At 47.8% G+C, this 14,097-nt stretch overlaps 1 protein-coding gene and 1 pseudogene across 3 annotated transcripts in view; both read left to right on the top strand.

Annotated features, from left to right (window-relative positions):
* Positions 1-14,097, top strand: part of Scn8a (sodium voltage-gated channel alpha subunit 8) — a 174,968-nt gene that overhangs the window by 138,650 nt on the left and 22,221 nt on the right. For all 3 annotated transcript variants that reach the window (XM_085831720.1, XM_085831722.1, XM_085831721.1), the window contains exons 15-20: positions 152-325; positions 2,239-2,595; positions 4,629-5,099; positions 5,485-5,602; positions 6,054-6,208; positions 7,351-7,524. In XM_085831720.1, coding sequence (XP_085687846.1) covers positions 152-325; positions 2,239-2,595; positions 4,629-5,099; positions 5,485-5,602; positions 6,054-6,208; positions 7,351-7,524 — 1,449 coding nt within the window. The remainder of the gene's footprint in view (positions 1-151; positions 326-2,238; positions 2,596-4,628; positions 5,100-5,484; positions 5,603-6,053; positions 6,209-7,350; positions 7,525-14,097) is intronic.
* LOC110310635 (protein SGT1 homolog pseudogene) lies at positions 11,002-12,127 on the top strand (annotated as a pseudogene).

The following is a 14,097-nucleotide window of genomic DNA, read 5'->3' as shown; positions in this document are numbered from 1 at the left end:
TATGGGACGCCTATGGGACGTCCAGGTGTTGATGGCCTGCAGCATGGAGGCCAAAGCCGGCTCTTGATTCTTGCGTAAGTTGTATTGACAGAGATGATAAGGTGTGTTCGTTCTGGTGTCCCCTCCTTACCTCCTGCCTCCGCTTCTTCAGGTGTTCACTGGGATCTTCACGGCAGAAATGTTCCTGAAGCTCATAGCCATGGATCCCTACTATTACTTCCAAGAAGGCTGGAACATTTTTGACGGATTTATCGTCTCCCTCAGTTTAATGGAGCTGGGCCTTGCAGACGTGGAGGGGCTCTCAGTGCTGCGATCTTTCCGATTGGTATTCCAGATTCCTCCAATTTCTCTGCGCGTTTCTGTCTTACGACTACCAGACAGCACTTTGTATAAAATAACTTAGGGCATCTCCTGAAGTGCACCTGCCTCGCTGTGGTTGGCCGATTAGTTGGCCTCTCCACTAAAATCTTGAAACCTTTTCTGCTAAATGTAAGAAGGTGTAAAAGTTAGGGTTTGAAGTCAATAAGCCAAAGAAGCTAGTTCTTAAGAGGTTCCTTAGAAAATAATGATGGCTTCAGAAGGTGAAAGTGTCCCAGGGCCTTCTGAGGTCATTTGATTGGCTCCTCGGGTTGTTTCCCTACGGTCATTTGATTGGCTCCTCGGGTTGTTTCTCTCCCCTGAGGTCATTTGATTGGCTCCTCGAGTTCCTCTGTGTCTAATCTCCCCAAAATAAAGAGAATCTCTATATTTAAAGATGGTTTTCTTCATTTCTTCAATGTGGTACCCCCCTCCAGAAATTAAATTAAGATATTGTTTTATTAAGTCATATTGAAATTAGTCATTGAACATTGACTTTATTTTCTGTGTTATTAGTGATTAATGTCAAATTATTAACTTATTTGTATAAGGGCATGTTTAAATGGGTCAGTAATTCTGGAGAAACCACCGTAAACAAGGAGTGAATGACACCTGGAGCCACCGAATGACCTTGCTCAGCTTGTTCTCTCAGTCAGCACAACGGCTGTGGGTTTCTCATGGAGCCTGAGAAAAGACCTGGCTGGCGCTCCTAAAACCGACACTGCACGAGAGGCGCCTCACTGAAATGGCTGCTCCACAGTTTTGTTTTGAGATTTATATATTTTTTCCTTTATGTGTATGGGTGTTTTGCCTGCATAACTGTGTGCTGCGTGCAGTCCTTGAGGAGACCAGAAGAGAGCCTTGTGTTCTTTGGAACTAGAATAACAGGTGGTTGTGAGCCGCCATGTGGGTGCTGGGAATTGAACTGGGGTCCTGTGCTCTCAACCCCTCAGCCATCTCTCCAGCCACCCCCCACATAGTTGACTTTTTAAAATCTAGTTTTATCTCAACTGCAGGAGAAAGAGTTAAGAACTAATATTTTGAATAACTCAGAAGCCAGGCAGGGATAACTGAGAGTGGTCCAGAATGGCGCCCGGTGACCCACGAGCTTTCAGATCAGACCTACATCTCCAGTCAGTACCAGTTACTGCTGTCAACATCTACCAAAATGTCTATGTAACATGTGGCACCTGACAGTGATACTTCACGGCAGAGATGTTATTATGTAACATTGGCCAACACACCCTGGCTTCGAGCGTCATAATTCCCAACCTGTTTGCCAGGACCTTGTGATGATTACAGAATATAAACACTTATGATTGACAGACACCAAAATCTGTGTTTTCTGAATTTTTAACATTGGTTGCCCCTTCCACAGATGTTTCCCACATGTGGTACTGTCTCTCCTTGCCCCAAATTATTCTGAACATCTTTCATATCAGCCATTGGTTAGTTGTTGGCAAGCAAAAGGAAATCCTTAGCATTTTCTAATGCGTGCTTTTCGAGGTAACAAATGCATTATTTTATTGTTCTTAGAGTATCCTGCAGATTGCACGTCCCTTGCCAGTTCGTCTCTTTGAGAACTCAAAAGTTGAATCAGATATGGCTGTGTTCTGACTCAATGACGTAAAGATCCAGGGGCCAGTCCTTTGGACCTGGACTTAAACTTTTCATTCAATTTCTGAAATTCATCAGTTTTCTCTTATCTGTAACTCAGTTTAATCACTCACAGTCTGCGACATGATCAGGAAGTTCTGAGAATTTCCTAAGGATGGATGATAAACAAATTTAAGCCAATCTTCTAATTCTGCTTTTTTTTTTTTATTTCAGCAATGTGGGGTAGCAGATTATCATTTCCTTTTTTATTATTTGTCTCCTTAGCTCCGAGTCTTCAAATTGGCCAAGTCCTGGCCCACCCTGAACATGCTGATCAAGATCATCGGGAACTCCGTTGGCGCCCTGGGCAACCTGACCCTGGTGCTGGCCATCATCGTCTTCATCTTCGCCGTGGTGGGGATGCAGCTCTTTGGAAAGAGCTACAAGGAGTGCGTCTGTAAGATCAGCCAGGAGTGCAAGCTCCCGCGCTGGCACATGAACGACTTCTTCCACTCCTTCCTCATCGTCTTCCGAGTGCTGTGTGGGGAGTGGATCGAGACCATGTGGGACTGCATGGAAGTGGCCGGCCAGGCCATGTGCCTTATCGTGTTCATGATGGTCATGGTCATCGGCAACCTGGTGGTGAGTACCAACATCTTCTTCTCCACCACCTTCTCTGGCGAACTCTTTCCTGGCCCAGATATGTGTTAAGGCCCATCAGCTACCAGTACCATCTCCCAAATTTCAATGACCAGAAATGTCCGCAGACTTTGCCACGTGTTCAGTGGGTAACTTGTGCTCCTGACAGCAGGGAAAGCAGCTCACACGGTCCCGCTATAAAGTGGCTCACACAGTCCTTATAGAGCAACTCACGCAATCCCTATAAACTCACATCAGTTCTCCCAGTTCTTCTGTAAAAAGCTTCCTTGCTCCTCGAAGCCAACCATGGCTCTCCCATAATAAAGACAGTCACCACAATGCATCTGCAATCCCTGACATTCTCCACATGCCTCCCCCAAGTCCAGGCCCTTCCGCCACCCCTTTTGTGCAGGCAGCCTCTGCCTTTATTTCTCTCTTCACATACTCTCGCACCTACAGCCTTCCTCACAGCATCTCTTGGCCGCATCTTTGCATTTCTATAGTAGGATCAGAAAACTACCTGCATCATAGTCACACAAGGTGCATTCAGTAGAAGAAAGGTCGAGCCAGGCCCTGTATCAGATCAGAGTCTCTTCAGGGTAGACCAGGGAGATATATGTGTTACCAGATGGTAACAGTGTTACCAGACATCCAGCTGCCTCCAGCTGGCTACACTGTATCAGCCCATCTCTGTCTCTGCCCCAACCTTCTGATGTAGCTAACAGGAATGACTCCTTGAGATCTTGGTCATCATTTATACCCCTTCATTTAACAGCAGTTAGCAAGCTGGGTGGTTCACTCCTGTAATGCCAGCCCTCAGGAGGCTTCGACATCGGGATTGTGAGTTTAAGGCCAGTTTGGGCTACATAATGAGACCAAAACAGGAGTGTGTGTTATCCAACACAGTAAAATGAGGAATTTAAACCAAGCTTGCATTTCACTGCTTGGCATCTGGCTCTGCAGTAGACACTGAAGTCAGTGTACTGTTCTGCTCAGGCTTTGAACTCGTGATTCTGGTGGTCCTGCCTTAGCTTTCCATGTAGCCAGTTTACAGGCCCTGCCCCTGCTCCTAGCAAAGGGTTTTTTGTAAACACTAGGAGAGCAGAGATAACTCACTCTTTTTTGCTTAGTTTTTAATACGTTACAGGACCTTGCACATACTGTGCACATGTTCTGCCGTTAAAGTGTACCCAAACTCCAGAGCACATTCTTGAGGGAAGGTGGCATATATATATTTATATATGTATTAGTTTTGCCTTTTTGGTTTGTTTACGAAAGTATGGCTCTAGGAACTTAATTTTATTTTTCTAACACGGGCCCTTGGAGACATCTGTTATTAGAAACGCATGACTCTGTGCACTCCTCTGCCCTCCCCAGTCATCCATACAGGCATTTTTGGTTTGGGTTTTGAGTAATTTTCTTTCAAAGTGAATACAACCTTTGCTTCTGTCATAAGAAAATTAATATATTTTGGGCCTTGTCATACAAACGTAAAAGTAGAGAAGAGCCGGGGAAGGTGCAAAACTACTTACAGTAAAACCAAAAGAAATCTGCATCTGGTAGTGTGAACATTTAAAATAACACACGGAGGGGCTGAACACTTAGCACGCTATCGTGCACAAGGTCAAGCATTCTATCTTTTGCACACACACACACACACACACACACACACACAATGGGTAAAATGAACAGCCGGGCGTGGTAGCGCACGTCTTTAATCCCAGCACTCGGGAGGCAGAGGCAGGCGGATTTCTGAGTTCAAGGCCAGCCTGGTCTACAAAGTGAGTTCCAGGACAGTCAGGGCTATACAGAGAAACCCTGTCTCAAAAAAACCAAAACAAACAAACAAACAAAAAAACAAAAAACAAAAACAAAACAAAACAAAAAAACTATGACAGGAGCCAACACAGCACAGAAACCCTTTGCAGTCTATGTGACTCTGTTGGCTTCCGATATGTAACCCTGAGGAGAGAGGATAACTTCCTAAGACAATTCCACATTTGCTCCTTTTTCTACGGCGGCTGCTGCTTCTATAGGTGCTGAACCTATTTCTGGCCTTGCTTCTGAGCTCCTTCAGCGCAGACAATCTGGCGGCCACGGATGACGACGGGGAAATGAATAACCTGCAGATATCCGTGATCCGGATCAAGAAGGGCGTGGCCTGGGCCAAAGTGAAGGTGCACGCCTTCATGCAGGCACACTTCAAGCAACGGGAGGCTGATGAAGTGAAACCTTTAGACGAGCTGTATGAGAAGAAGGCCAACTGCATCGCCAACCACACCGGCGTGGACATTCACAGGAACGGCGACTTCCAGAAAAACGGGAACGGCACCACTAGCGGCATCGGCAGCAGCGTGGAGAAGTACATCATCGACGAGGACCACATGTCCTTCATTAACAACCCAAACCTGACCGTGCGGGTGCCCATTGCTGTGGGCGAGTCTGATTTCGAGAACCTCAACACAGAGGATGTTAGCAGCGAGTCAGACCCCGAAGGCAGCAAAGACGTAAGGTCCCAACCAAGAAAACCACCCACATTGCGTGTGAGCTCTCCAACAGGGCACTCTCAGCCCCAAAGACTGGCTCGGCCCTGGGCTTAACAGAGAGAGCTACAATAGCCACTCTGTGAGCCAGCCCAGTGCCCTGGGGTCGTGCTAGGTCTTCCCTTGGGGACCGAGCTCCCTGGGCTAGTCCAGAGTTAGTTGCATCAATTCTGGAGGACCTGGGTCTGAGGCTGCAGTCAACCCTTTAATTTGTCCCGGCTCTGAATCCACGTGACCCTGTGGTTAGCGTCTGTCTGTATGTGACCCCCAGCAGAGGTCACGTGCGCGTGATCCGGGCACGTGTCCCTGCACAGCTCCCTGACCATCCTCTTCCTTCCTCTGTGTCTAGAAATTGGACGATACCAGCTCCTCAGAAGGAAGTACCATCGACATCAAGCCTGAGGTGGAAGAAGTCCCAGTGGAGCAGCCTGAGGAATATTTGGATCCAGACGCCTGCTTCACTGAGGGTGAAAGGGCGCGGGGATGGGTTGGGACGATCTTAGTGCTATGCAGTCTATGACTGCCGGGGCTGGAGGCGCAGTGGCTGGGTGCCATTTTGGTGGAACTTGGTTTTGTTTGTTTGTTTGATTGATTGATTGATTGATTTCCCATACCCAGTTCTGATATATAAGTTTCCAGTCTCTAGTTGTTCTTGCCCATCTTCTTTTGGCACCAGCCCCCAGACTGCCATTAGAAAGGCCTCTGGGTGGTCACCATGCCTCTCGCCCCCCCACAGCTTCCTTGTAGGAGTCTTCCTGATTCCAAAGGTCTTACCTTATTATTACCCTTGCAGCATAGCCTCAGCGGTTCTTACCATGTTCAGCTGCTACCCTCCCTACTGTGGAGTGGGAGCCTGGAAAAGGAACCAGTCAGGCCGCACAAGCGTCCAGTCTGACCTGAGTCTCCCATTGGTGCCAGGTTGTGTCCAGCGGTTCAAGTGCTGCCAGGTCAACATCGAGGAAGGACTAGGCAAGTCGTGGTGGATCCTGCGGAAAACCTGCTTCCTCATTGTGGAGCACAATTGGTTTGAGACCTTCATCATCTTCATGATCCTCCTCAGCAGTGGCGCCCTGGTGAGAGTCAGGGAAGTGTGGCTGCGGCTGGTGAGGGAAGGGTACAAAGAAACAGTGAGCAGAGGGTAGGCGAGGACAGATAGGCCAAGGTCCCAAGAACAGGAATTTGTTCAAGCGCTTTGAGCTGGCTGGCATATATGGTGCTGAGTCTAGAATCCACCCTTCTTCACTTCTGGCCTTAAGACGACCCTCTCGACCCTGCAACGCTCTTTGCGTGGGGATGAAGACAAACCTGTCACTGCCAGTTTTTGCTCTACCCCAGGCAGCTTCCCAAGGTGAGAGTCCCTCTCCGCATCCAGACTGCTTGCTCTTCATTTCTGTTTCCCGAGGTAGATAGGATGGAGCCCTGGAAAACCCACCTCATAACAAGTGTCCAGAGATCCAGGTCTGCTCTGGCCTCAGTGCTCAGCAGCAGGTAGCCATGCAGAACTGAACACAGATTCCTCTTTTCGTGGGCTCCTTTTCTTGGCATTTGCCCCCCCATGTTCAGCCGGATTGTCACAGAGAACCCTTCAGAGTCTGAGAAGGGCAAGTGCTGCTTTTCCAGAAGACCCGAGTTTGGTTCCTAGCACCCCTAGCAGGCCATCCACAACCGCCTCTAACTCCAGGTACAGGAGCATCCATAGGCACCTGCACTCCTGCACACACACCCTCACACAAACACACGCAGAGATGCACACAGACACACAGACATGTGATTGAAAAGAAAATATTTTTTATATAAAAATAAGTAGCCAGGCACAAAGACAACATCTATTGGAATCACCTTACTGGTATGAAGTGCCCCCAAAAGGCAGATTAAGGGGTCCAGAGGTAACAGCTAGAAAATGTGTAACTTCTTTTGGTGGGTAATGAAAATGTTATACATTCAGGTGATGGATATATATTATCCTAAAAGCCATTGAATTAGACATTTAAATATGGGATGCAAATTATTTCTCGGTAAAGCACTTCCCTGGACTCAGTGGTTACTCTTCATACTTCCAGCCCTGGGCTCCATCCCCAGCTTCACTAACTAATAAGCCAGGAGGGGAAGCCAGGGAGCAGAGTGGAGGAACAGGAGCCTGATGGTGGGCAGCTGGTGTGAGGAGCCGTGACGCTAGCACACACCCATGATTCAGCGGGCGCCACGTCTCTTTCAGGCCTTCGAGGACATCTACATTGAGCAGAGGAAGACCATCCGTACCATCCTGGAGTATGCGGACAAGGTCTTCACCTACATCTTCATCCTGGAGATGTTGCTCAAATGGACAGCCTATGGCTTCGTCAAGTTCTTCACCAATGCCTGGTGCTGGTTGGACTTCCTCATTGTGGCTGTAGGTGTCCAGTTATCCATTCCTCCTCCTTTGTAGCAGGAGCTGGGGCTAGCTTAGCCATAGGTATATACCTGCAGGCTTGGGTGAAGGTCCACTTATGACAGTTAACTCTTCTTTGAAGAACAGGACCTCTGAAGACCCTGCATTGCCCATAGCCTGTCCTGGCCTTTGTACCACTGGGCCTGGCTTATTTAGATTCAGAGAATCCCCTGTCTTTAGCTGGACAGCGGAAGGTTCTTGCTCTATGACAGCAGGACATCCCCTTTCTGCTACTATGAGATGGGATTCTGAAATGAGGTGGGGTGCGGGCATGAGGTGGGGTGTATGGATAAAGTGGGTTACAGGAATGTGGTGGGGTTTCGGGATGAAGTAGGATGGCGGGATTGGGGGCGGGGTCTGTTACTCCCGTCCATGCCATGGATGCATCCCAGGTGTGCCAGTTGACTGGCAGGTGTGTCACTTCTCCTGGGAAAAGGGGCCTGAGATGATGGCCACCATTTCTGCTGTGATCACCAAATGAAAACTTTCGTCCTCCAGGCTGTATGATCCTGTCCACGGCTTTGTGGCCTCGAGCTCCGGTATTATGTTTTCAGGTTGGAAGCAGCAGCAGCAGCAGCAGCGGCAGCAGCAGCGGCAGCAGCGGCGGCAGCAGCTGATTCTTGCCCCACCAGCACTAACCATGACCGTCTTCTGCTCTCTGCAGGAACTAAAACTTCTCTCTTGCTTCATCTAAAAAAAGGGTGTGTGAGACTCACAGGACCAGGGCTGCGGAGAATTCATCCGGGGACTAGGATGAAGGACCTAGAGGCTGGAGACGGGGTGGGCGTGTTTTGAAGAGGCTTCGTGGGCTGTGTGGTGATTTGTTTCATAAACACATTCCCTTCCCAAGTTCTCTTCGACCTCTGTGGTTAGTGAGTGCGTCCAGGGGCTGACACTGTCTCATCCTCTCCTGTTTCAGGAAGCTAGGTGTGTTCGTCAGGGTTGTCTAGATTACCAGAATTTACAAAGTGAATATAGACAGACAGACAGGATTTATTTGAATGACTTACAGGCTGTGGTCCAGCTAGTCCAGCAATAGCTGCCTATAAAACAGAAGTTCCAAGAATCCACTCATTGTCCAACCCACAAGGCTGGACATCTCATCTGGTCTTCAGTGTCCCCCAGAATCCCAAAGAACCAGGCTCTGATGCCAGGGAAGGAATCGACTTGCTAGAGAACAAGGAGGCCAAGAGCAAGTCTTCCTTCTTCCATGTCCTTATCTAGGCTCCCAGCACAAGGCATGGCTCAGATTAGAGGGCAGTCTTCCCACCTCAAAAGATCTGGATTGAAGGTGTGCCTTGGTGTGCTTTCCCACTTTCAAGATCTGTGTTAGAAGTGGGTCCTCCCTTCAGATTAAGCAGAAACCCTCACGGGGGTGCCCTCTGTGTTTTGGGTTTTAACTCCAGGTGTAGTCAGGTTGACAAACTCCAGGGAAAGGGGGCAGTCTTTGCAGTTAACAAACCGAGGCACTTAAGCAGCTATGGATTCCAGCCGTGGGGAGGAATATGGGATGACACCTGAGACTAGGCTGCCTCTCTTCCTAGAGGAGACATGCACAGTAACTCTCGGGGCACCTGGACACAGGAAGATGCCCACACAAGCCCCTCCTCTCTCAGACTTAATGAGGACACAGACAGACAGGTCCCCCACCACAGTCTAGCTGCCCAAGAAGAACTGTGGTCTGGCACAACTCTTCCCCCTTCCTTCCATGGTCAACCCCAACCTGAACCACTTCCTCTCTGGGCTGAGCCACCCCAGATTCAAGGATACAGCCAGGCAATGTCACCTGCATCTGAATCCAGGCCGCCACTTATATTTAGCAGTAAGATGGGCATTTTCTAATTGACTGTAACCCACCAGCTCCTCTAGCTTTCAGAAGGTCCTGGATTACTCGACTGCTGTGGGTCCCACTTTTGCTCTGAAGGCTGCTCTGTACCAGTCGCTGGTAATCAACATGAATTGAATACTGCACTCTGCATTGAACGGCCTTAGTTCCGAAGGAATCCCAGAAAGGCAAGGCAGCACGGCCCCAGCTCCGGGGAGCTTGTACCAGCTTCTACAGCAGCTCTAACCTAGCTCCGTGCCAAGGTCACCCAGCATGTGAGAACAGGGTTTGACCTCTGACCTCTGTCCAGTTATTCTTGTGTCTGATGTTTATCGACTATCCATGATATGCAAAATCTGTTGTGTTGTGGGAAATATCAAGAGTAGTGAACACGACTGCTTCTCTTTCAGAGCCTAAGAGATGAAACCCATAGACAAGAGTCACAGCCTGCTGTGTAGGGTACCTTACTCTGTAATGATGGGTCCAGAGATTGACACTTTTAAATTGTGAGTGGAAGATAGGCATTGACTGGTACCCAGACAGCTAGACCTGCCAAGCATGTGTGCTGTCCATCGGAGGAATCTGCCTGGTTCTGTGGGCATTGTAGAGCTTGTAGTTGTAATTTTAGGTCCTAGCGTAGTACATCTGTGTCACTTGCCCATCTCATCCACCAGCCACTTCCTGTCACAATGAGTTCATCGCTGTGCCCACTGCCCTGATACAGATTTGTTTTTCCTTGTTGTCTCTGGAAGCTGCTGCAAGCACTAGTTTTATGGAGCCATGAGGATACTCAGACAACGTCTTAGATCAGTTCTCTTTATTACTAGTAGTAAGCCATGTGAATTCCCAAACACACATTTTTTTTTTCCTCCTCAGGTCTTTGCCTGCATTGGCGTTTGTGTCCTGTGAAATACTTTCACAGTCTTTCTCCGAGGAATGTCTTCCATTGCTTGTAAGGGTTAGCTCGCAGTTGTGATGGGGAGTGGGAGTGTGCAGGTGCTGACACCTCAGACCAACCTCAGCCTGCTGATACATCCCCTCCATGAGAAGTCACCAGTGTCCACTTCATCCCCTCCATGAGAAGTCACCAGGGTCCACTTCCTTTTATGCCTGCATGGTTAAACTTTGTCTCTTTAACTCCTTTTTTCTTTCTTTTAGGTTTGATTCCTTTGTACACTTGACCAGATGTTTTCATTATGTCCAGTAAGGGTTTAACCTGGAGACCCAGGAGTCTTTAACAGAGCCGTCAGCTACTGAGGGACAGTCCAGAGGAGAGCCTTGCTGGGCTCACTGTGTAGATCTTGGCTCAGTTGAACAGCTGAGCAGGCCATCTCTTGGTGGCTTTAGGGATAGCCTTTTAAATGACCTCTGAACCTCATCTATCCTTCCTCCCACTACACTGTTATTAGTTAAGTTGCCACCCCTCAGAGCCAGGGTCCTCCTTCTTTGTGTAGGATCTCAAAACACTCAAAGTCTATACCTGCCAAGGCTTCATGGCACTTAGGTTTAGGGTTAGGACTTTGAGCTGGGGATCCTGGCTGAAATGGGATCATTGACCGTAAGAGGTTCCCATTAAGGCCTCACTAACAACTGGGTAGTTCTAGACGACTTGGTGTTAAGAGCTGGCTTGCGGGCGGCGGAGCTGGTAACCAAGGTAGAAACGCTCAGGCAGAAGCTTTCGTGACTCCTAGGGATGGCGGCAGCTGCAGCAGGACCTGCATCGTCCCAGCGGCTTTTCCAGAGCTTCTCAGATGCTCTGATCGACGGGGATCCCCAGGCAGCGTTAGAGGAGCTGACTAAGGCTTTGGAACAGAATCCCGATGACGCACAGTATTACTGTCAGAGAGCTTATTGTCACATTCTTCTTGGGAAATACCGTGATGGTATTGCCGATGTAAAGAAGTCTCTTGAACTCAATCCAAATAATTCTACTGCTCTTCTGAGGAAAGGGATATGTGAATACCATGAAAAAGACTACGCTTCTGCCTTAGAAACATTTGCAGAAGGACAGAAATTAGATAGTACAGATACAAATTTTGACATCTGGATTAAAAGATGCCAAGAGATTCAGAATGGATCAGAATCTGAAGTGTCTGCATCTCAGAGGACCCAGTCAAAAATCAAGTATGACTGGTATCAAACCGAGTCTCACGTAATCGTTACCCTTATGATCAAGAGCGTTCAGAAGAATGATGTACGTGTGGGATTCTCAGAGAGAGAGTTGTCTGCTGTCGTGAAAATCCCTTCTGGAGAAGACTACAGTTTGAAGCTGAGGTTGCTTCACCCTATAATTCCAGAACAGAGCACATTTAAAGTACTTTCAACAAAGATTGAAATTAAAATGAAAAAGCCAGAGGCGGTGAGATGGGAAAAGCTGGAGGGACAAGGAGATGAGCCCACACCGAAACAGTTCACAGCAGATGTAAAGAACATGTATCCGTCCTCCTCTCACTATACCCGGAACTGGGATAAATTGGTTGGTGAAATCAAAGAAGAAGAAAAGAATGAGAAGCTGGAGGGCGACGCAGCTTTAAACAAGTTATTCCAGCAGATCTACTCAGATGGTTCTGATGAAGTGAAATGCGCCATGAACAAGTCATTTATGGAGTCTGGTGGTACAGTCTTGAGTACCAACTGGTCTGATGTAGGTAAAAGGAAAGTTGAAATCAACCCTCCCGATGATATGGAATGGAAACAGTACTAAATAAATCAATTTGCTATCACTGTAAAAAAAAAAAAGAGCTGGCTTGCAGGTGGGAGAGATAGATAGCTTAGCAATTAAAAGTGTGCACTGCTGTCTCTGAGGACACGTGTTCAATTTCCATCACCCATGTGACTGCAGCTCCAGAGGGATGTCATGACACCTCTAGCCTCACGCGTAGGCACCCCCCCACACACACACACACAAACACATAATTTAAAAATAATTTTTAATGAAAAAGAATTGTTGGCTTGCTCGACCAATAGTGCCTAAGAGGTGGCTCCACGTAACTTTTTATTAATCATTAAGAATGAATGGAAAGGGCTGGTGAGATGGCTCAGTGGTTAAGAGCACTGACTGTTCTTCCGAAGGTCCCGAGTTCAAATCCCAGCAACCACATGGTGGCTCACAACCATCTGTAACAAGATCTGACGCCCTCTTCTGGAGTGTCTGAAGACAGCTACAGTGTACTTACATATAATAAAATAAATAAATCTTTATAAAAAACAAACAAACAAAAAGAATGAATGGAAAGTGACAGCTGACCGCTTTGTTCTAGATATGGGTTTTGAGACCCTTGACTTAAGTAAAGGTTTACAGGACACCGAGCGCCTGGGGATGTCTATCTTTCCTGGTTAGCCTTGAACACTGCCTAGGACTCAGCCCCACAGAAGACACGGAAGCTGACGGGTGATAAGTTTAAGTCGGTTTGCACCCTGTTTCAAAATTGAATCCCGTAAGCCTACGTCTTTCTACATCTTTGACCATCTACTTCCACCCCATACTAACCTTGGTTCCCAATTATAAATATCTTCTTTTTTTAAAAAAACAAATTATTTTTTAGCCAAGCGTGGTGGCCTATAGTTCCAGCACTGGGAAGGCAGAGGCAGGCGGACTTCTGAATTCAAGGCAAGCCTGATCTACCAGACAAGTTCAAGGACAGCCCTTGTTTGTTTGTTTGTGTTTGTTTTAATGTCTATGGATGTAGCTCAGTAGTGAAACACTTGCCCAGCAAGCACAAGACCTGGGTTTAATCTCTACTTAAAAAACATGCAAAAGAGGCACCTGTGTGTGCTGAACCCATGCAGGGCAGACACAGAATTGAGGCCTAGTCTAAGAGAGAGAGAGAGATCAAAGAACAGCAGATGAAACCGAGATGACACGAGAGACATCTTTTCACTCTGGCTTTGAGACATCAGTGAAAGTATAGACTTCCAAGCTCCCATAAGAAAGAAGATCTTAGCCTATCCCACAATCGGGTATAAATAGAATAGACTGCGATGTGAAAGAAAGTCCTCTGCAAGGATCCCCAAGCAGACATTCCCAGATATGTCTGGGTAAAGGTATGCTCAGGCCAAGTGGCCCTGAGGAGCCCCATATCCTGCTCAGGTCAAGCCCAAGCAGGCTTGTATCCATGGTGGCTAGTACCCATTGTGAAGGGCCATCCTGATAGAAGGAGCAAGGTAAGTTTGCTCTTGGGAGAACAGGAAAGTCTTGGCCCAAGTCTAGGCTCACAGACATCGGTGACCTATCTGTTAGGATCCTGCCTGTCATCTTTGTGCTGCAGACAGGTCTCCACAATCTGCCCAGGTAGACTGAGCACTGGTTCAGTGGGGCAATGTGGGGCTCATCCTAGCTCCAGAGCTACTACTGGCACTGGGCATTCCCTGCCTACAAAGGAAATGGACCCTCCCCCCAGGAGTTCTTCTAGTCATTGTGTTAAGGAAAAGAATAATGGAAGACTGTCCTACCCTGGCAGAGGCCGGTACATTTGGAGCTATTATGAAGGAAAAAGAGAGTGTTACAAGAAGTACGGTTCCAAATGCCACAAAGGGTTCTACCGTCATGGAGGGTGGTGGTTGGGCTTTCAAGGTGGAAGTTATCATTTGACAGTGAGAGAGGGGATTACCGGGCCAGAACCATACATGTCAAGGATGCTCTTGGGAGAGGCAGTCCCTGGTGGTGCTTTTTCACTGTGTTTCTTTTGTTAATGTAGTGACTCATTAAA

This window comes from Mus caroli, unplaced genomic scaffold, assembly GCF_978045245.1.
Source record: "Mus caroli unplaced genomic scaffold, Mus_caroli_1 scaffold_16, whole genome shotgun sequence".
Lineage (NCBI taxonomy): Eukaryota > Metazoa > Chordata > Mammalia > Rodentia > Muridae > Mus > Mus caroli.
The sequence above is the reverse complement of the archived record's forward strand: the minus strand, read 5'-3'. Positions and strand labels throughout refer to the sequence as shown.